The following is a 21546-nucleotide window of genomic DNA, read 5'->3' as shown; positions in this document are numbered from 1 at the left end:
CTCTCTAAATTTGGAGGATGTGACTCTGTATCTTCTTAATTGGTGCCACTCAATGCAGGAGCTCTGCTCTTTTGTACTAGATTCAATTTTATGTGCTGTTTCTAAGGATGTTTCCAATGACATCATGTGGAGCTGCTGATGTTCAGTGCAGACAAAAGAACATGTACATGGTCCCAGCATGTACTGATGAAGGGCCTAAAGCACGATTACCTCGATTAAAGCACGAGAGAGAGAGAGAGAGAGAGAGAGAGAGAGAGAGAGAGAGAGACGCGCAGTCGAGCCCGCGGCCGCACATCGGAGAACAGCACAGAGAACATGACAGCTACTTTGTGTCTTATATTGTGTCATGTTAGTCAGATACAAACTCTGGATTTCTCCAGAATGAAGGCTGTCAGTGTTGTTTACCCGCGTGCTTGTGCTCGTGCATGAAGTGTACCGTGCTGAAGCACACCTCTCTGAAGTGTGCCAAAGCCAAGGAAGTGTACCGTGCCTGATACTACGATACAGAGCGGTCACACTGGTCAAATGAACTGGACTTTAGGGTTGAAGCGTGCTTGGGCACGGTACGGATGGCCAGTGTGACCGCGCCCTGACTCCTTTATATAAGTTGCTCCTATGGAAAAGACAAATAATTATTTGCTTATTCATTTATTTTCTCTCTACCTATGTATTCATTTATTTAAAAAAGTCTTTACCCTAACTATACCGAACACTGCATAAAGGCACATTACACTTCTGGTAAAATAATGTGAACTCTGTGTTGGACAAGAGCTACACCTTTTTTTCTTAACTGCTACCTCATGTCTATGTATATGTTGGTAATGTGCATGTTTTGATCTTGTGTCTGTGTATGATTTTTAACTCAAATGTTTTCACAAATGATAATAATTACAGAAACAATCATGACAAAAAATATATAAATAATAATAACCTGACTCCCTGTGCAAGTCTTCTTTCCTTGGGTCTGGCTGAAAGGATGACCATTTCATTTACAGGAGCAGGTTTAACACCCTGCAGTTAGACAAAAAAAAACGTTTTTTCCAAAAACAAGGACAAATAACTTTACATAACCTCACAGTATGTCATAAAGATAGCATACCATGGTTCTTGGTTTATGCCACTGCTGTTCTGTCTCTGTGCAGCTGTGCACTGGGGGGACAGTGGTGATGTTGAGCTGAGAATAGTGTGCAGTCTGGTATAATAGTGCTGCCACATGGTTGCACAAGGCTGCACCAGCCACACAGGTACACTGGCAGCTTTGTAGCTGCACAGGACGGGTATCCCTTAGTGCAATCTGGGAAAATACACAAATTTGTTACAATGTTGTACAATACATACTGTACTTGCTGCAAGTGCAGTTTAACTTTAAATATTTAATGAAAATGTGTTATAGAAGGAACAATTATAGAAAAAGGAAGATAATAACTAAATACATTTAGCCAAACAATATCTGATCTCAATCTCTCTTTACTAATAAATATGAGAAGAAGCACATAATATTGAGAAGTGGTAAAACACAGACTGTTAGTATCTAGTTTCTGTGAATCCCATTGCCTATTTTCACACAGTAATGTTATGAATTGTTTATCAAATTATGTATATATTTATAAGTAGCTTTTAGCAGTACTTGTGGCACCTATATGATTCACAGAAACTTGATTGAACAGAAATCTGTCATGAACCTGCTGCATAACTTTCCCTTACACTCAGACTGTGAGGCTTTTGTTTTGTCCTCATTGATCTGAAGCACTCAGCTCTAACGCTAATCTCTCCGCTGGAATCCTTCTTTCATACTGACATTGAAAATTGTGACAGTGATAGAAAGAAACAAATAGAAACACATAGTGTTAGCACTTACTACACATTATGCCAGTACACAAACATGCTAACATTCACATTAATGATCTTACCTTCGTAATTGTGGATATGCCTCGTCCTTTGTTTTTTTCAAATGAAACTTTATTGACAATTTTCAAAGCACCGTCTCGATTTCACTCGTTCAGTGTGAGTACGTCAATCTCAAGGTCTGGTCGGGCGTCGTAAACTATTCAGTCTTAAAGTGTGAGCCGACATGCCACCCCGACTTTTACACAATCGGGGAAAAATCGCAGTGAGTCAGGCTTTAGTCAACCTTTAACCATAACGTGAATCAAATCAGGCTAAAAGGACATCAGCTCTGATTATTTGAACCACGTACGAGGACTGGGGCCCTGGATTCAAACCTGCGACCACTTCAACAAAGACTGAAGCCTCTCCTCCTGAGACCAAAACAAGTTGACCTAAAGCAGCGATGGGCAACTTTGGTCACAGCAAGGGCCACATTCATTTAATTCTGACTGCCAGGGGGCCAAATTGTAGTATACAAAAACGATAACAGTCAATTATGTCTCAAATTTAACTCAACATATGCCAGTGATCAAATATTATGATGGAAATAGTTCATGGCAGATTTTGTCATGTTTTCTTCATGTTTTGATATATAAAAATTGACCTGAGGGCCACATTGAGGGTTGACGAGGGCCGCATGTGGCCCCCGGGCTGCCAGTTGCCCACTCCTGGCCTAAAGGATATAAAAATATATTTAAAAACATTAACTTGATTTATTTTCTGAAAACAGAATCAAAAACATGAAGAGTCTACGGGACATGTAACCTCACACAGCGCTCTGACATCTCGTGTCATACATTTAGTTTAATCAGAAATAAAGAGTTTAACAGAAAGACATCACATGAATTATTTTAACATAAAGTGCAACAAAGGCTTTTTTACAAACCCAAAAGTAAATAAAAAAATCATAAAAATCATAACAACATCTGATCTCATCTCAGCTCACACTCATCTATACACATTCACACCCTGATGATGCAGCAGAGGGAGTTATTTGGGGTTAAATGTTTTGTCCAAAGAAACATCAACATGTTGCTGCAGGAGCTGGGGATTGAACCCCCGACCTTTCACTTGGGAGACGACCGACCATCACTGAGCCACAGCCGACCCAAGAAATTAAAGGGACAATCTTTAATTTCTAAAAGATTTAAACTTGATGGTGAGAGAGCCGATGGAGCGCTGATGAAAGTGTTTGTGTTCAATCATCGTCTCAAAAACAAAACTGGAACAGATATAAAAACAGATATACATATAAATATAAACAGATCTCAACAGTGTGTCAGGATCCAGCAGGTGGACCAGAACAGGATCCTGGAGATGATTCACTCTGCAGGAGTTCAGTCTGACCCGTCTCACCCTGAGGAGAAAAGAGATTTAGTTTAAATCAAACATTTAGTAAATCTGTAAAAACAGGACAGAGTTGATCTCAGTCAGTCAGAGAACATTTGATCAAAGCTCTGCTGGCTCACCTTCGACTCTTTGGATCCATCTCACTTCAGACTCTTCAGGGTTGGATCTTTAAGGTTCACACCTTCCTGTACGGGAAACATTAATAAGAGAGACTTTATTAAATCATTGAACATAAAACAGATTGAGAGTAAAGAGAGTTTAAAACATACCGGGTCGGAGGGTCCTGAATGTCTTTTGTTTCCTGGAATAAAACATTAGAAATAAAAATCAAATAAATGATGAGACAGACCATAATATCTATAAAATAAACATGATCATGTTTCATTGTCACAGTGGAAACCTTACCTGAGTTTTGATGTCTAATCATCCTCCAACTGACATAAAACCCTCCAAGTCCAGAGACTAAAAACATCACAACAACAACAACAACACCGACTATCAGTACAGTCCAGTCTGATGGTATATCTCCACACTGAGCGTCCTCTGTCTCAGTTCCTGCTCTCAGCAGCTCTCGACCCTCTGATTCACATCTGTAATGATAGAGGGACAGTTATTACAGGAACATCTGGAGAGTCCATGTGTGATGTGAAGCTTCACTCACTGTGTGTGATTCTGACAAGATGGAAACGTCCCGTCTGAAAATGTTCCATCAGAGCAGGTGGAGCACACGGTGTCTGTGGAGGAAGTTCCTGCAGGAAATACAGAACACATGAGACAGGGCACGCACCTCCTTTCATCTCATTGGCTGTAATAGACTGGGAACTGAATGGAAGGTCCTAATTTGCCAAATGGGGTGCCAATCGAAAGGTTAGAGTTTTGAGAATCCTAATTTTAAAAAATCATTCACAAAAATGAATCATCACAGAAAATACAGCAGGAAATCTGGAACAGCGGTGGACAATTTGAATCAATCTGTAGATCTTTATTTATGTGATGTGTTTGGATTCAATCTTTCTCTAGATTTGGATGGTTGGGACTCGTTCTGATGCAGCAGGACCGTTTTTGTTGGAATATTTCGATCCAGAGAGTTCAGAAAATCTTCAGATGGTGACTCATAAGACAGAAGAAATTATTTCTTTGTCAGTGGTCTGTAAATAATCCTGATTATGACAGAACAGACTTCTAATAAAAGTGAAATGTGTTTAACTAACCGTGTTCTCTGATGTATTCTCCTGGTTCACAGCGTCTGTGTTTCTTTGCTTCCACACAGTCGTCCTTTCTAGAGTCTGAGCAGTAAAATCCTTCCAGAGGTTCACAAACTGTGTCTGATACTATCGTACACGACGTCTTCATCTTCAGACCAGAACCTGTCGACACAAACACAGAGGTTATTTATGAACTACTGTACTTCTGCTCTACTAAAGAACAGTTTGGTGTAAGGAAATAACAAGTACTCAGATGATCATCTCTGTGTTTGAGGCTCAAACTCAAACTAACTGAAGGTTAGAAAGCTGGTTTTACAGTGATGACTGTTTAGTAACATGTTCTGATCTTTATTTAGTTTGATAATAATGTCAGAGATCTACCTTCATCACAGCTTTTACAGTCGTAGCACTGTGTACGGTAAGTCGGCTGGTCCATGAAGGTTCCATCAGTGCAGGGCTTACAGAGAGTACTTTCAGAGTCTGTGCAGTTTTTATAAACCCAACCTCCTGTTTAAAACAACAAGAAGACATTTTTTATTCTTTTTTCTTTTAAAGAGACAGAGTTGTCTTTTTTTCCACATGGACGCTTCAACAACATGAAACTTCTCCTCCTTCAGTAACTTATGTCAGCATGGAGAGAGAGAGAGAGAGAGGGAGAGAGAGTGAGAGAGAGAGTGAGAGAGAGAGAGTGAGAGGGGGAGAGAGAGGGAGAGAGAGAGAGAGTGAGTGAGAGGGAGAGAGAGTGAGTGAGAGGGAGAGACAGTAAGAGAGTGAGAGAGAGTGAGAGAGAGAGTGAGAGGGAGAGAGAGAGTGAGAGTGAGAGAGTAAGAGTGAGAGAGAGTGAGAGAGAGAGTGAGAGAGAGAGAGAGTGAGTGAGTGAGAGAGAGTAAGAGAGTGAGAGAGAGTGAGAGAGAGAGTGAGAGGGAGAGAGAGAGAGAGAGAGAGAGAGAGTGAGAGGGAGAGAGAGTAAGAGAGAGAGTGAGAGGGAGAGAGAGAGAGAGAGAAGGGGAGAGAGTGAGAGAGAGAGACAAAGCAGTACTCTGTTGTTGCCCCAGACGACCAGCAGGGGGCCCTGGAGGTCTGAAAAACTTTAAAACACAGCAGAGGCTCAAAATGTGAAAATTTTGCAATGACAGTAGGAAACCTCCCTTAAGGGGCCCCACCCGACAGAACTCAATCTTGTTGCGCTTTCAAGTGTAAATGCATTGTTCCTGTGAAATCTTAAACTTGCCAATAAAGTCACCAAAGGAAAATGAAGAAGAATATGTTTAAAGGTAACTGTAAAGGTAAATCATCTTTAGATGTATATGTTGAAAATAATACAAATATTAAACAGCTTTTGCATGTTTTTAGTTAGTGTCAGTTTATTTATTTAAAATAGGGACATTGAAACTAACCTGATAAACTTTAATTAAAGATTCTGTAACATTCATGTGGATCTTACCAGGTTGACACATAGGACAACATCTATCATGTATCTCATACTGATATCGACCACATGTCAGAGTTTGACCTGTGGAGACGTTCAGCAGGAGAATCTGTGAAGAGAAAGAGAAATGTTCTCACTGAAGACAAAGTGTACATGAATACAGAGAGAAATCTAAAGTCATCATCCAGTCCATGAAGAGAGAAGAGGGAAAGAGTTCAAATCTTCACATCTGAAGTTTGTCTGTTTGTGTGAAGAAGAATCATTCAGAACAAATATTTACACAGATAGAAATGTTGAAGAGGAGAAATATAAAACCTCAATCAGTGCTCAGATAATTCAATAAGATCATTTACCAGAAACACTGCAGCTGATCCAGGTCTCATTCTCTCTGTAACAGAAGACCAGCACAGATTCCTCGTCTGTTTGAACCAACGCAGATTTAGGACCAAGAGAAATGTAACTCCAAACCAGGACAGGTAACACACTCCCAGAGAAAAGTGTTTTCAGCTTCCTGCAGTCAGAGAGATCACCATCATCATCACCATCATCTTCATCATCATCATCATCATCATCATCATCTTCATCATGATCATCATCAGGACAGATGCAGATTGTTACCAGGTGCAAAATGTCTCAGACATGAATGGAAATGAAATAAAGTTCTTTATTAACTGGATCTTACCAGGTGAACACATAGGACAGCATCTATCATTTATCTGATATTGATATGGACCACATGAGAGAGTTTGACCTGTGGAGACGTTCAGCAGGAGAATCTGTGAAGAGAAAGAGAAATGTTCTCACTGAAGACAAAGTGTACATGAATACTACCTGATGATGATAAATCTGTTTAATATTTCACAGAGTAAAAACAGTGTGAAGTCCAAACCATGAATATGATATTATCAGGATGCTGGAGTCAAGATACGATATAATATAATTATAATAACCCAGATAGAGACAATACACTTGGAGTAATAATAGCAGACGAACTCAGTGTTCTAGGATAGACTTTTGGCTAATAACGAGCAATCTAGTCGATATGTCCTCAGACTGTGACATCTGTCCTTCTCTTACTGATCACTGTGTAATGACTCTATGTAGTTAACACAATAACAACATACTAAAATCAGGGCCTTTAATCTGGAAGTGTAACAATAGTGTATTAAAAAGCAACTGATTTTGCAAAAGGACCCTCTCCTTAATCAAAAAGGTCGAACTACAAAGTTATTTATCCCCATTGAATAAATGGGAATGGTTTAAATATGATGTTAGAAAAATTGGCATTCACTGAATACAGAGGGATACCTATTTACCTTTGAAGAATTTACAACAAATGATCTAAAGTAACATGTCATATTCTCTGTGTGTACCTTTCTTGTTTAAAAGTTGGTGAAGTTGATCTGTTTGATAGACGCTGAAACAGTCTTTAAACAGAAAAACAAGAGACTTCAATACTAGCTCTGGTAACTTTGACGACACCTTGAGAAAATTGTGTTTTTCTTTCTACATCTCATACAGTAAAACATGTTGGGCTGATATCCACAGCTGGTTGTCTTTAAAGATTGATAACATTCCTACATTTTCTAATAAAGATATCCTCTATTATATTCAGACATTGTTAACCTTGTTATAATTTTGGGTAAATTTATACTTGTAAATGAAAAAAACATCAACCCCTCTTTTTATGTCTTTGTGTTATTTAGTCAATTACTTTAAATCATTAAAATATATGGAAAATAGAATAGAAAGGCCAAAAAACTTGATTTGGATATATCTAAAGTCTTGCTCTTTTAATGTCTCTTGCCTTGCCTGAGCTATTTCTATGTTCACCTGATTTTTGTTTTCTGTATTTGATGTATGGAATTTATTTTCTGTTAATTAGTTAATGTAGATTTGGTAGTGAAAGTTGAAAGTTGGAGTGGTGAAACAATTCTTTGTAATATTTTCTGAACTGAATACACAAACTTTATTCAAATGTAAAAATGGGTCCCTGGAAGACTGTTGGAGCTAAAGAGTTACCAGAGAGTGTTTCACTGTTGCGGGCCCTCCACCACAACTTCTCGCACAGCATTTTATCTTCCAACAGTTTTACAGGGACCAAATTTCCTCTGAGGACAGTTTGTTATGTATAGAGTTATGAACATATACCACTGAATGTGTACATTTCTCCAACTTTCACATTTCTCTATCAAAAATCCACAGTGCATTTTGAAACATTCCAGCACTGAAAGTTTCAATCAACATTGTCCAAACTTTATATTTGAATGTGTCATTTACCAATCTATCATCAAACTATAATGAAGTGCACAGAGACCAGAGAAATGTTTGTTGAGGAGCCATTTCCTGATTACAAGACTCGTCAACAACAGTCAGGAAGTCACGAAGACTTCATGTTTAGAAATAACTTAAACACTTTCTCCCTATGAGTCTTCTTGTTGTAGTCCTTATGTCTGCCCTGAAGTTTGAGGTTATTTTCATGTATTTCCATAAAGTCTAAAGTGTCAGACAGTCTGAGTGTCTCAGGATCCTCTGTGTTCATTTAGTGATCATTAGAGGATTTATAACATTTCACACCAGAAGAGTTTTAACTTTAAAACAACAAAGATTCACTTTTACACTGTTCTCCAATGTTGTTTAGTCTTTAACTTAATAAAATATGGTAAGAAAAACACGGACACACATACCTTAATGCTCCAAATGGCGTCGCTGAAAATTTAACTTTCGTTTTTCAGCCCTTCAAAATAAAGCATTAAAAGTAGAACCATCCAATAGTATCTGTCTGCAGTCTGAGAAATCATGGAGAAAACATGCTCAACTCCTTTTCAACGTCAAACTACATTTTTATTTTAATTGACACAAGGACGTTTCGAGCAGATGCTCTTCTTCAGCGTGTAAAAGGCAATGTTCTCAAATATACACAGGTGGGACTAATTTATACTTGTCTACATTATAACATGTTTATTTATGAAACACATGACTCAGAAAGTTACTCCAGCCACATCAAAGCTGTCGTATCCTCCAAAGTGCAAAGAAAGAGTCCTGCAGCCAGTCTCTGCAGAGCTGAGAGTAAATTAAAAAAAATGATATTTATTTTGATACACAAAATTTCATTAAAAATACAAACATTATGAAATCTTAGAGTGTAATAAACCCAAATAATTTCAGTAAGATGACATAATTCTCTATATGAAAAGTAGAACTATATAGTTTTCACTTCCTCCAGAACAAAATAGAAAGATCTCATTCTGTTATAATAGAAAGCATAGACGACATGTGAGCCCACATGGAGTCCTGGGTGGTGTGGGTTTACTCCGAGTGCTTCGGTTTCCTCCCACAGAAACAAATCATTTGAAAAAAGAATCATCTCTGTTTTAATACATTTCTTCAGATTATTTCTAATATGTATTTGTGTCTCACATTTTATGTCTGTTCTGAATCTGTCCATGGTTCTGATGTCTGCTCTCTATCACTTGCATTGTTTCTGTTTTTTATCATCACTTTATAAAGTAAACGCTGGGAAATGATATTTTGTGGTCCAAACAACAAATGAATTAAAGATAATAATAAAACAGGAAGATTAATGAATATCATGGAAGGGGACAAACAAACAAAAAGGCAAACAGACATGAAGACAACACCTCACACTTTGTCCATCATGACTTGTTGCTCAGTGTACATAAAAACAAACAATTCAAGTGGAAGCCTTTTCAAAAGTTAGTATTGCACTATGGTAATAAGTAGACGGAAATTTGGTCTTTAATCTGAACTGAAGTGTATTTTAGTCCTTTGGTGGACTTTTCTAGTCCCAGTAACCCTTTAACACCAGGTCCACCATGCCCAGGATCCACTGCAGTTTGCTTACCAGGCGAAGGTAGGCGTGGATGATGCCATCCTCTATCTACTACACAGGGCTTACTCTCATCTGGACAAAGGGAGCGACGTGATGAGAATCATGTTCTTTGATTTCTCTAGCGCCTTTAATACCATCCACCCCCTCCTACTGAGAGACAAGCTGACCGAGATGAGGGTGGACTCGCACCTGGTGAGACGGATCACGGACTACCTCACAGAGAGACCACAGTACGTCAGACTGAAGGACTGCACATCTGACTCTGTGGTCAGCAGCATCGGAGCACCACAGGGGGCCGTGCTCTCTCCTGTCTTGTTCACCCTGTATACCTCTGACTTCCAGTATAACTCTGAGCTCTGCCACATGCAGAAATACTCGGATGACACTGTGATAGTTGGTTGTGTCAGGGATGGACAGGAGGAGGAGTCTGGTAGGGGACGTGGTGCAGTTCAAACCATCTGCAGCTGAACACCTCCAAGACCAAGGAGATGGTGGTGGACTTCCGAAGGAACAAGCCACTTCCCCAACCTGTTTCCATCGGGGGGGTCGACGTGGAGGTGGTCAAGACCTACGGGTACCTGGGGCTGCAGTTGGACGACAGGCTGGACTGGTCATCAAACATGGACACTATCTGCAGGAAGGGACAGAGCCGTCTGTACTTCCTGAGAAGGCTGGGGTCCTTCAACATCTGTAAAGAAGCTTCTGCAGATGTTTTACCAGTTGGTGATGGCCAGTGTCCTCTTCTATGCTGTGGTGTGCTGGGGAGGAAGCAACAAGAAGAGGGATGCAGCACGGCTGAACAGACTGGTGAGGAAGGCTGGCTCTGTGGTGGGCACAGAGCTGGACTCTCTAGTGACAGTGGCAGAGAGAAGGACCCTGAACAGAATGCTCTCCGTCATGGACAACACCCACCACCCTCTGCACAGCACCTTCAGCAGGCAGAGGAGTGTGTTCAGTGGCAGACTGCTGTCACAATCCTGTTCCACAGACAGACTCGAGAACTCTTTTGTCCCCCTGGCCATACGTCTGTACAACACCTCACGGTTATGGCAGGGGGAAAACACACACTTGGACTAAATCTTCCTTTTTCCATTTCCCATCTGCACAGCTGTCCCAAGAGAGTCAGCCTCTAGTTGGACACTTTAATGATCACCTCAATTACTTAAATAGCACCTTTAATTTAATGTTTGCACTGCCTGTTATTTAATTTGATGTCTGTTTTTGATAACTCTGCACTATCTGCTTTTTTAAACATTGCTGTACAAATATAAACAACACAACTTCAGAAGGTCAACACTTTTTTATTTTTTTTATATTCAGGTCTAATTACAGATTTTTCCCTCAACTGTTTAAAGGTTCTTGCTTTAAATTACACATATATTTTTATCCCTGCACGGGTTCTGTGCATTTCTTGTATAAATCTATTTTTAATTGCACAGTTTAAGTTTGATTCATCTAGGGGTATTCTTGTATGTATGGGAGGGGGGGGGGGGGGGGTCGGTTTTGCGGCATTTTTTTGCGGCTTAATTTGTAACAAATGTTTCATGTCATGTACGTCTTGTAACCTGCTACTGGATGCTTTGAATTTCCCTCGGGATCAATAAAGTATCTATTTATCTATCTATCTATCTAACCTTAATCACATGCTTTTCATGAACTTTTAAATCCAAGTGTCAGATTCTTAAATGTCAGTTTTATGGCTGTGTACTGCTGCTGACCTCTAGTGGTCAAAGACAGAACTGTCTTGAGAGTCTCAATTTGTTTCTTCTTGTTTCTCCGGGGTCTTCCTCAGGTGTGGGAGGATTGCGGGGAGGCTGCAGAGAAGGACTTTCGGATCACCTCAAGGAAGTTCTGGCAAACCGTTCTCCGGCTCAGGAAGGGAAAGCAGGGCTTTCCCCGGGCTGTTATCAGCAGGGATGGAGAACTGCTGCAGCTCAGTAGCGCCCACTGTGGGCAGCCCCCTCACTCTGAAACCTCTCCATTAGTCCATAGGATCTTGTTTGTGCATGTGCATGTGTGTGTATTTCGGCCTATGTTTGTGTAGCATGTTAACTAGACAGAGTGTAAAAAATCCCCTCGCGGGATCAACAAAGTATACATTATAACTGAATCTGGTTTGAAGTATTTATTTTCACACGTCTGAGATGTGTTAAGTTGCAGCAGCTTATAACACTCAACTTCCGCATACGGCTGCTTCAAAATAAAAGCACATCACAGAGACGGCAATTAGGGACTTTTATTGTGAAAAACCTTCCGGAACTAAATGTGTTTATCGCTCGGAGCTGCAGCGGCGATTGTAGTCGCGAACGCTGCAGTGAGAAAAAGCATCCTCAGCCAACTTATTTTAATCATCTTGGACTCAAGACAATAAGACATCAGTTTACAAACACCTTCAGCAGGTAGACCCGCTGTAGTAGAGGAGCTTATCCGTGCTGCAGTAGATGAAGTGACACCGAGCCAAGAAAAGGCTCTCTCTCTCTCTCTCTCTCCCTCTCCCTCTCTCTCCCTCTGTCTCTCTCTCTCTCTCTCAATTCAATTCAAATGAGCTTTATTGGCATGACAGATCAACAATCTATGTTGCCAAAGCAGTACAGAAAACATTTTGAACAACAAATGATTACAATATATACAGTAAACAAATACAACAAATATGAATAAAAGACATTAACAATAACATGAGTTATTTTTTACAGTGTATTTCTATGAAACATTAAGTGTATTTTGTCTCAGTTTGTGTAATCATGAACATATTTAGCAGCTCGTACTGCACACAGACTTTTCTCTCCACAGAGATAGAGCAGCTTCTGAGGATCAGGGAGATGGAGAAAGTCAGGATATTTATTATAAATGTAATCAAAGAGAGTCTCTTTTAAATCTTTAGACATGTCACAGTGTAGGAGGAAGTGAGATTCTGATGACACAGTGAACACAGCCTGGCCTCTCTGGGTAACCAGTTCTGTCTGTGACGGCCTGTTTCTATGGTCAGACTGTGTCCACTCAGTCTGACCACTCTCTCTCTCTCTCTCTCTGTCTCTCTGGTGCGATGAGGGAAAATCATTCATAGCAGGCCTATTTTTTTACTCAGTAACGGTTACAGCTTATTTCAATACTTAACAGAAAACTTACTTAAGTAAAAGTACAGATTTTAAAAACGACTTAAAAAGTAGTACGTACAGCAAAAAACTGTCAGACCCAAACCTCTCCGGCTGAAACCTGATCTGATTTCCTTCAAACTCCCCATGGACGAGGAGCCGACTCGTTTAACCTGCTGACATTGGAAAAACCCGTCATGGATGAAATGATGAATGAAATGAAAACAAAACAAACGTGCTTTGTGAAACTTCGCTCTGAGCTGATGAGCAGGTCTTCAAGGTCTGCTTATCAGAGATTTCAGTATTCCTGAACGTGGCTCCGCTTTAGCACAATCTGTTTTTTCTTTTAAAGCTGTTAAAGAATGGAATAGTCTTCCAACTAGTCTTAAACTTTGGGTGATCTCAGTCTGTGGGGCCCTCAGGTGATCTCAGTCTGTGGGGCCCTCAGGTGATCTCAGTCTGTGGGGCCCTCAGGTGATCTCAGTCTGTGGGGCCCTCAGGTGATCTCAGTCTGTGGGGCCCTCAGGTGATCTCAGTCTGTGGGGCCCTCAGGTAATCTTTTTGTGGTGGGCAGTTCTTTGATGCAGGGAGGAGCACTGAATGGATTACTTGGGGAGTAATGAGATTTTATATTTGATCCTGAGTGAGACGGGAGCCTGCAGTGAAGTGAGTGCAGGATGGGTGTGATCTGCTCGTGTTTACACACAGACATCAGGATCCTGCAGTGCTGGGAGGAGGGGGGGAGGAGAAGTCAGGGACTTTCCATGTTCCCTTGGTGATACTGTTGGTGTTTTTACAACACCTCATTTAAAACTATAGATGACTAGTTTCTGCACCTCATATAAAAAATCCACAGAGCTCTGTGAGCTCGTCTTTTATAATCTAAACTGAGTCAGCATGTACGTCTCTGATAACAACATCGAGAGTCTGAAGGTTCAAGATAAGACCACAAACTGCCAGGATCAGTCCTGCAGTCACCATGAGAATTAACATGAATAATACAGAGGAGTGAACAAAGAGCTCTTTAGTTTCCAATGAAGTGAGACAGGGCGTGGAGTGGCACCAAGCCAACAGATTTCAGTTGAGCATTTTTTAAATATTTACTGGAGCCGGATGTTCTTTCAGAATAAAAGCACATGGAAGGCTTCATCACATCAACTCTGCTTCTAACCATCATGCTCATTCAGGGACTCTGAACAGTTAATGAGGAATAAACAGAAGTTTAAAATCATCAATTAATAAGATTATAAAGTTCAGATTGTTTTTAAAAAGCATAAATAATGTTTCATAAAGTCTAAAAACTCCTCCTGACATCACTTTACTTTTACACCTGCAGACTAACCAAACACTGTTCTTTAAAATATTTAGTCGTATGATTTTATAACGCTGTGGTGTTGTTCAGAATATTTGGGATAAAGATAATAATTGTATAATTTATAATAATTATAATATAATGCATTATTATTATTATTATTATTATTGTCAGATACGTTCAATCTTCTGTCACCTTTTGTGTGACCCTGCAGATTCTGTTGATTTTATATTCTTTACCTGGCTCACTTTGCTCCTCCTCCTCATGCTCACTCACTCTCCTGTAATCACCTGCTCACATCTATCCAATAACACAGCTCCACATCCTCATTGTCAGCCAATCATATTGCTGCTACTGTTTTTAAATATGGCTGCTGTGTAAAGAGTCCATCAGTGTGAACTCATCCATTCATACCATCGAAGTAGCAGGAGCAGCTTGGGGTTAAGTGTTTTGCCCGATCGGACATGTTGCTGCAGAAGCTGGAGATCGAACCCTCGACGATCTGGTTGAGAGACGACCGACTCTCCCACTGAGCCACAGCTGCCCCTCATCAGGCTTCTTGATGGGCTGATCATCTTGGATCACCCTCTCCTCCTGTTCAAGCTCCAAAGCTTCTCTGACAATAATTCAAAATCACATCAAATCAATATTTATCTTTGATTCATTAACTCGTCTCTCCTGATTGAAATAAAGTTATTTGTATTCTTGATTTCTAACCGGGCGGCGGTTATTATCGTTTTGATATTTTTCATTTGTTTCAACTGGAGTTTAGTTTGAATACGTCTGAAAAGCTGCTTTAAGTTTAGTTTTTATGTCTGCTTATCGTTAATGGTTCAGAAACAGAAATCGATCTACTCCTTTAATCATAGTTCATCAAATCTGAAACAATGAAGGGATAAAAGATTCAAATCTAACCTGAGGTGTCTGACATCTTTAAGAGAGTCACTGGCTGTGTTTGAGTCAGAGAAGATGAACATTTATCTGATTTGATTGATTTTTATAAACACATCAGTTTCAGTTTGTTATCCTGTTTTAGTAAAGCTTCACTTTTATTTCACTTTAAGAAAAATGTTTATTGTGTCATTATGGTTATAATTATATATCAGGTTAAATGTAATTAGATAGTTTACATCTTTTAGTTTTATTCTGTCTTTTTCTTACAAACCAAACTCGACACTTTCAGGATTTCTCCACCAGTAAAGAAAATATCAATAATTAATAAATTAGAGATCAAGGCTCCTCAAACAGAAACAGACTTTCTTTTTATTCTCACAGTCACCTCGTCATCTTTCTGAAGCTGCACCATGAAGACACACGACGAGCACAGAACAGTTTATAGACTACATGTTTGAACCTCATGCTGGTCTTCTTTCTGGTCCTGATGTCTCGTTTAGGAGCTGATCATGAAACCTGCTCAAATGTTTTAAATGATATTCACAGAGCTTCAGAAGCAGACAGGAGAATAAAGAGAGAACAGATAAAGAGCAACATAAGAATAATAAGATTCAAAGTGAACCCAACATGACAGAATCAAATATAAAGCTGAAGAGAAACACACGAGCTGCATGTCATGAGACAATAAAGCAAAGTGAAGAATAATAAAGAGAAACTTCTGCAGACATGTTTCTGTCTCGATGAGGAGAAAAAGCAACTGAAAGCTTTCAGTCACAGGTTGGTTTATGGTTTTCCGACCTGCCGTCTTCTTCTATTTTACAGTCTCATTTATATCCTGACGCTCCGCCTCTTTATGTACAGTCTCTGGTCTCTCCATGTAACGAGGTACGTAGCAGTTTTTTCTCTTCACATTTCTTTAAAATGAGTCACACAGAGCAGGTTAAAACTCTGTTACAGTCTGTTGTTAGTACGTTAAAGTCTTCCGGTGTAAGTGCGACAAGTTTCATGTATGTTCCGGTGTTTTACCGAGAAAAAGTTTGTCTGCTGAAACAGTCTGAACTTTGAGCCCAGTGAACAAACTGGCTGCTACACTCTCTGTGCTTCCTGCTCTGTTTCTGACTCATCAGCAGTCATGAATCTGTCAACTTTAAATGGAAATATTCAGACAAAGCTGGAACAGACTCGACGCTAGTGACAAACACTGAACTGAATCAGCTGCAGGGGTTCAAATTATTTCAGAGGATTGAGAATTTTTTTATTTATTTTAGAGAAGTGTTTGTCTTGAAACCATAGATTCATGCTCACTGACAGAAGAGTTAGTCATGTGATCATTGTGGTGACCTCTCAGGGATAAATGATGATTAAAATGTAACCATGATCTTTGTTGGCTTCATTAAAGATAAAAGAGAGAAGTGTTTCAGTTTAAAATCAGAGAAGAGGATTTCTGCTGGACTCTGTCCTGTAAGAGACACAGGATTAAAGTCCAATAGAAGATAAAGATCTAAAAGGAACTACAACACATGCAAGACATCCTCATGTTGATTCATGGAAATAAGGTCCCACATGAATCCTCCCACTGTTTAAACTGAGAGTGTTTGGACAGAAACAGGAAGTTCAGCTCTGAAGGAGTCTGAATCTTCTGCAGGGTAAGAGCTCAACTCTGATTTAATACTGTAGGAGCCTTATTGCTTTTCATGTTCTAATTGTGGTTCACTTTGTAATATTTTGGGTTTGTATGTGGACAGTCTTTATGTTTAAATGATTTAAATAGAAGAGGTTTCTTCATTATTTAAAGTAATTTAATAAGTGTTTAAATATTTACATTAAAATGTATAATTTGGATGTAGGAGACGAATTGAAACAGCTTTAAATTCATTGGATCTGAAAAGGGGAGGAGCTTGTGGAGTTAATTGGTGTTAATTGAAACTAGCAGAGAGTGAAGTCTCTCAGTAGGGTTACATGGTGCTAGATATTTGTTTGTTTAGACTTTTTAAATGCATGTAAACATCTTAGTCCAAACTACATCGGACCATAACGAACATCTCATCATCGGAAAAGAACACCTCGATAAGTCCTTTGCGTTCTGCGCATGCTCGAGAATTTCACCCAGAAGTGGAAGGAGATGACGTAATAAACAGAAGTGTTGTTTCCTTCTGTTGTTATCGCCGCAGCCAAAAGATCCGCTGTTCTTCTAATATGAATTATTAGAATGTAAATAATGTACGTAGCTGTAGCGTCGTCCATCTCCTCGTACGCCATCTTTGTTTGAATGCCGCCAGAGAGTTTGGGTGCGTTAGATTTGTCCCTCCTATCTCCTTTCACTATCCACTTTACCTTAACCCCGCGAAAACGTCATGAGATCAAGGAGAGATGTTAGGAGAATTCATAAAGGACTTAAGGAAAGGCGATCTCGTTGCTCTTTATAATCCGACCGCATTTTCCACTAGGCGACGTCATTAAATGCGACGGGCCGGCGGAGGTTAATGACGTGAGTCTGCCGTGTTGAAACTACAATGTTCCGAAAATAAACTACAAAAAACGCATCTAAACAACTTTTTCTGTGCCTTCTTACCGGTGAAATAATCCTAATCACCACAAGGTTGGGATTGAAATAAAAGAAATATAGACTACCAGGCTACAAGTAATAAAAGTGAAACCATCACCTTCCTGTCCAATCAGAAATCAACGTCAACATAAATATGAAATTAATTGTTACATTTATGTAAGATATAACCTACACATAATGTTTTATACAAATGTGCAACTGCACAGCATTCTTAAATGAATGAAATATGTTGAATAAAACATCATCTGATAAAAATGTCTCTTATCTTTTATCTCTGACATGATCTGTGTCTCTTCACGATAATCGTTCATTTCCGTGAACGGTCGGATGCGCGACTCGCTTTAAATGTTGCGGCCGCAAGGAATTGTGGGGCGTCATATCTCATCTCCTTTCGGAAAGGATAGTCCAGTGTATCCTAAGCTAAAGGAGGTTATAAAGGAAGCATTGACCCACCTTTCCTTAACTTTTAGAGGGTGCGTTCCAAATTTTCCTCCTATCTCCTTTCACTATCCACTTTACCTTAACCCCGGAAGCATTTAAGTGGCGGCCATGATAAGAGCCGTTCGAATTCTCTAAAAGTTAAGGAAAGGTGGGTCAATGCTTCCTTCATAACCTCCTTTAGCATCGGATACACTGGACCACCTTTTACCAAAGTTCAGTTTATTGGTTTTAACTTCCGTTCTGCACCTTGTCCTGTGGCACTAACAAACTGGTTTCATGTTTTTCCAGCACTTATCTCTATGAACTGATTCTACTTTAAACCTAGACTCTGTGCTCGGAGGTCTGGTCAGATATCTCAAAGAACAATCTGTTCTACATCAAACATTTCTACTGGAGTGAACAATCTGATTGATGCTGTGTCTCAAAGACTATCAGTTTTTAGATTTCCTGAGCTCCTTGAATGCATCATTGATGATTTAACAAACCAACAATTTAAAAATGGTTTTCATTTCCTCTCGAGACCTGATCTGCATCATCATTTTTATTTGTACAAACTTCAGACCCGGTAATGCCAGAAATTCACAAGAACATCAGTTTTATGGTTCAGATGTCTGAAGTGATCCTGAGAGGAGCCTCTGTGTGAGGAGAGACGACAGAGCTGCACATCTCAGTTACAAGAGAATCTATAAAGGTGATCATGTTCACAGCGGTGTTTAATTTCTGCATTTCTCTTTCTGTTTTCAGGTGATGTCGTCATTAAATCCCTAAATCTGAGTGAGATGACGTCTTCAGCCCCAGAAAACTTTGATCCTGGAGTTTAAAATGAAGTTCATAAGAAATCCTCGGTTCACGGCTTCATTGCTGGTAAATGATCTTCACTTGTTCCTCCTCATCTTCAACACTTCTGTCTTTGTGATCTTTCCCCTGAAGGACTGTATTATTCTGTTCACTGAAAGCTACATCTCATCTTCTGATTGGTTTTTCCCTCTGTGGTTAGTAAATGTGGTTTAGAGATTCCTCTGAGTGGGAAGGTGAAGAGTCAGAGATGTAACCACCAAGTGTCTTATTTCAGCAGCCTCCATCATCCCACATTCAGAGCAGTTTAAAGATAACCTCAAACTCCTGATCCGCTTCATCACCACAGGAATGTTTCTGATGTTTCTTTTTCTCTTCACAGATTTTTATGACGAATATATTCCTAAGTCAAACCCTCACCTGCCATCGGACAGAATATGTGTTTGGAGACGCATGCTGTCTGAGGTGTCCCATCGGTAAGATCGTCAATCTGTCCCTCCAGGATTTCTCTGGATGTTTCTCTGACTGTTGCTTCCTGACTTGTCTGATTTCATGGCAGCTTTTTAATAAAAAGTTAGAATGAAAGTTATGATGTTTTGAGGTTTTTGTTGTCGCAACATATAACACGTCCACTGCGAGTGGATTGTAGTCAATGCTTTATCTTCAAACATTATCAGATATAAAATCCTACAATGTCTGTTTCCTGATTGCATGACATTAAAGTTTTGTCTTTTCAACAGGGAATCGAGTAAAAACAGACTGTGAGGAGGACAAACCTACATCCTGTCAGCCGTGCACAGAGGGGACTTTCATGAATAAAATGAACGGACTAAAAAAATGTTTTCCCTGCAGAGAATGTGGAGCAGGTAAATTAATGTTTATGTTGTTTTTATTACCTTTTTAATTTAAAGACAGAAGTTTTATTACTGAGTCCTTGATGAGGAAACTGCAGCTGGAGTGTTGTTCTCTGTATTTCCTGTTTTTTCATTTTGTTTTTAGAGCAAACCTTAAATCTGAATCTCTCATTGGTTCAGATGTTTTCCTTTGAGTTTACAGCTTGAAGATGTTTTAAATAGTTAGATTCATCATGTTGCTGTTTAGTCTTAAAGCAGTCGAGTATGTCTGTATTTATCTTTGTGTTGGCAGGTTCTGGTCTGAAGATGAAGACGTCGTGTACGATAGAATCAGACACAGTTTGTGAACCTCTGGAAGGATTTTACTGCTCAGAGTTTACAGGGTACGACTGTGTTGAAGCAAAGAAACACAGACGCTGTGAACCAGGAGAATACATCAGTCAGAGAGGTGGGTTCATACGTGTAACTCCACACACACACACACACACACACACACACACACACACACACACACACACACACACACACACACACACACACACACACAAATAAACAAAATATTCCTCCTGAGAATTGAAGCAATGAGCTGTTTGTGTTATTCCAACATCAAACTGTTCCTGTAGCTACAGATGAACTGGTGACTGAAGGGAAGTTCAAGTTATTGTCAGAAGAGAAGCTGAGAGGACTTGAGTCAGAGAGAAAGTGAAAGAAAAGCATGATTACATTCCTTAAGGATGTGAAAACACAGACCCGAGGATCACTCGCCTGAGTGCTTCATGGGCCTGAAGAAGGTCTTGGTGCTTCAGGCCGCAGCACGGAGGCGATGCTGCAGCATGAAGACCGACTGGCTACTCTCACCAGAGCAGCTGCAGCTGGTTTTGTTTACACAGAAAATAGTCAAAGGGAGCAGCTGATCTGATCAAATCACACTGCAGGTGTTCACACAACATGCTGAGTTTACACTAAATATATCAAGGTCTGTAGGAAGCCTTGGGGAGCTTTAGGTCTCTCTCCCTGTCTCTCTGGCTTTCTACCTTGGGATGAATTCATGCGCCATCTGGTGGCAGAACTTGTAACTTTAGCGTTCGATATTAATCTTATTTCCAGACACAAATATTAGTGAACTTATTTCCTTTGGTTTGTTCAGAGTCTCTGATTGGTTCATATTTTAGACTGCATGGATGATATGTCTACAATATTTCATACATGAAATTAAAAGTTATCAAAGATTGATATTTAATTAAGTTTATAAAGATACTTTTTCTTGGTATCAGGTGAAATTGTTCTTTCTGTACATTTGCAGCTCATCGATCATGCATTTAAAGCTTTAATCTGGACTTCAAACTAAAACATTTTTTTCAGGTGTTTCTTTCTGAGATTCTGCTTTAAAGATCTCATCATGTATTTAGTTTAATATTGAAAACTGTCACTGTGTGTATTTCCTGCAGGAACTTCCTCCACAGACACCGTGTGCTCCACCTGCTCTGATGGAACATTTTCAGATGGGACGTTTACATCTTGTCAGAATCACAAACAGTGAGTGAAGCTTCACATCACACATGGACTCTCCAGATGTTCCTGTAATAACTGTCCCTCTATCATTACAGATGTGAATCAGAGGGTCTGCTGCTGCTGAGAGCAGGAACTGAGACAGAGGACGCTCAATGTGGAGATATACCATCAGACTGGACTGGACTGATAGTCTGTGTTGTTGTGGTTCTTTTAGTTCTCGTGCTTGTATTAACAGCGTGGTGTTACAGAGTGAAGATAAAACGTTTTCTAAACAGAAGTAAGAATTTATAATGTGACAATAAAAACATGATCATGTTTCATTATAGATACCATCAATGATTTGTTTCATGTTGTCT

At 39.6% G+C, this 21546-nt stretch overlaps 3 protein-coding genes across 4 annotated transcripts in view; 1 reads left to right on the top strand and 2 right to left on the bottom strand.

Moving 5' to 3' along the window:
- The window catches only part of LOC109978220 (tumor necrosis factor receptor superfamily member 14), a 164018-nt gene that overhangs the window by 84693 nt on the left and 57779 nt on the right, over nt 1-21546 (bottom strand). Inside the window, exons 7-9 of one of the 2 annotated variants that reach the window (XR_010667504.1) lie at nt 3507-3827; nt 3357-3422; nt 2674-3244 (exon numbers count right to left, since the gene is read on the bottom strand). The gene's annotated coding sequence lies outside the window, so the exon portion shown is untranslated. Of the gene's footprint in view, nt 1-2673; nt 3245-3356; nt 3423-3506; nt 3828-21546 lie in introns of those variants that run through there. The other variant, XR_010667505.1, reaches the window with a different exon arrangement.
- Nucleotides 1-21546, bottom strand: part of LOC110004385 (tumor necrosis factor receptor superfamily member 5-like) — a 92757-nt gene that overhangs the window by 40708 nt on the left and 30503 nt on the right. The gene's annotated exons all lie outside the window — the stretch shown is intronic.
- Nucleotides 1-21546, top strand: part of LOC109981508 (tumor necrosis factor receptor superfamily member 5) — a 51110-nt gene that overhangs the window by 26255 nt on the left and 3309 nt on the right. The window contains exons 4-6 of the mRNA XM_065960983.1: nt 19971-20126; nt 21127-21214; nt 21286-21467. Of these exons, the coding sequence (XP_065817055.1) occupies nt 19971-20126; nt 21127-21214; nt 21286-21467 (426 nt within the window). The remainder of the gene's footprint in view (nt 1-19970; nt 20127-21126; nt 21215-21285; nt 21468-21546) is intronic.

The sequence above is a fragment of the Labrus bergylta genome, chromosome 12 (assembly GCF_963930695.1).
Source record: "Labrus bergylta chromosome 12, fLabBer1.1, whole genome shotgun sequence".
In the NCBI taxonomy this organism is placed as follows: Eukaryota; Metazoa; Chordata; class Actinopteri; order Labriformes; family Labridae; genus Labrus; species Labrus bergylta.
The sequence above is the reverse complement of the archived record's forward strand: the minus strand, read 5'-3'. Positions and strand labels throughout refer to the sequence as shown.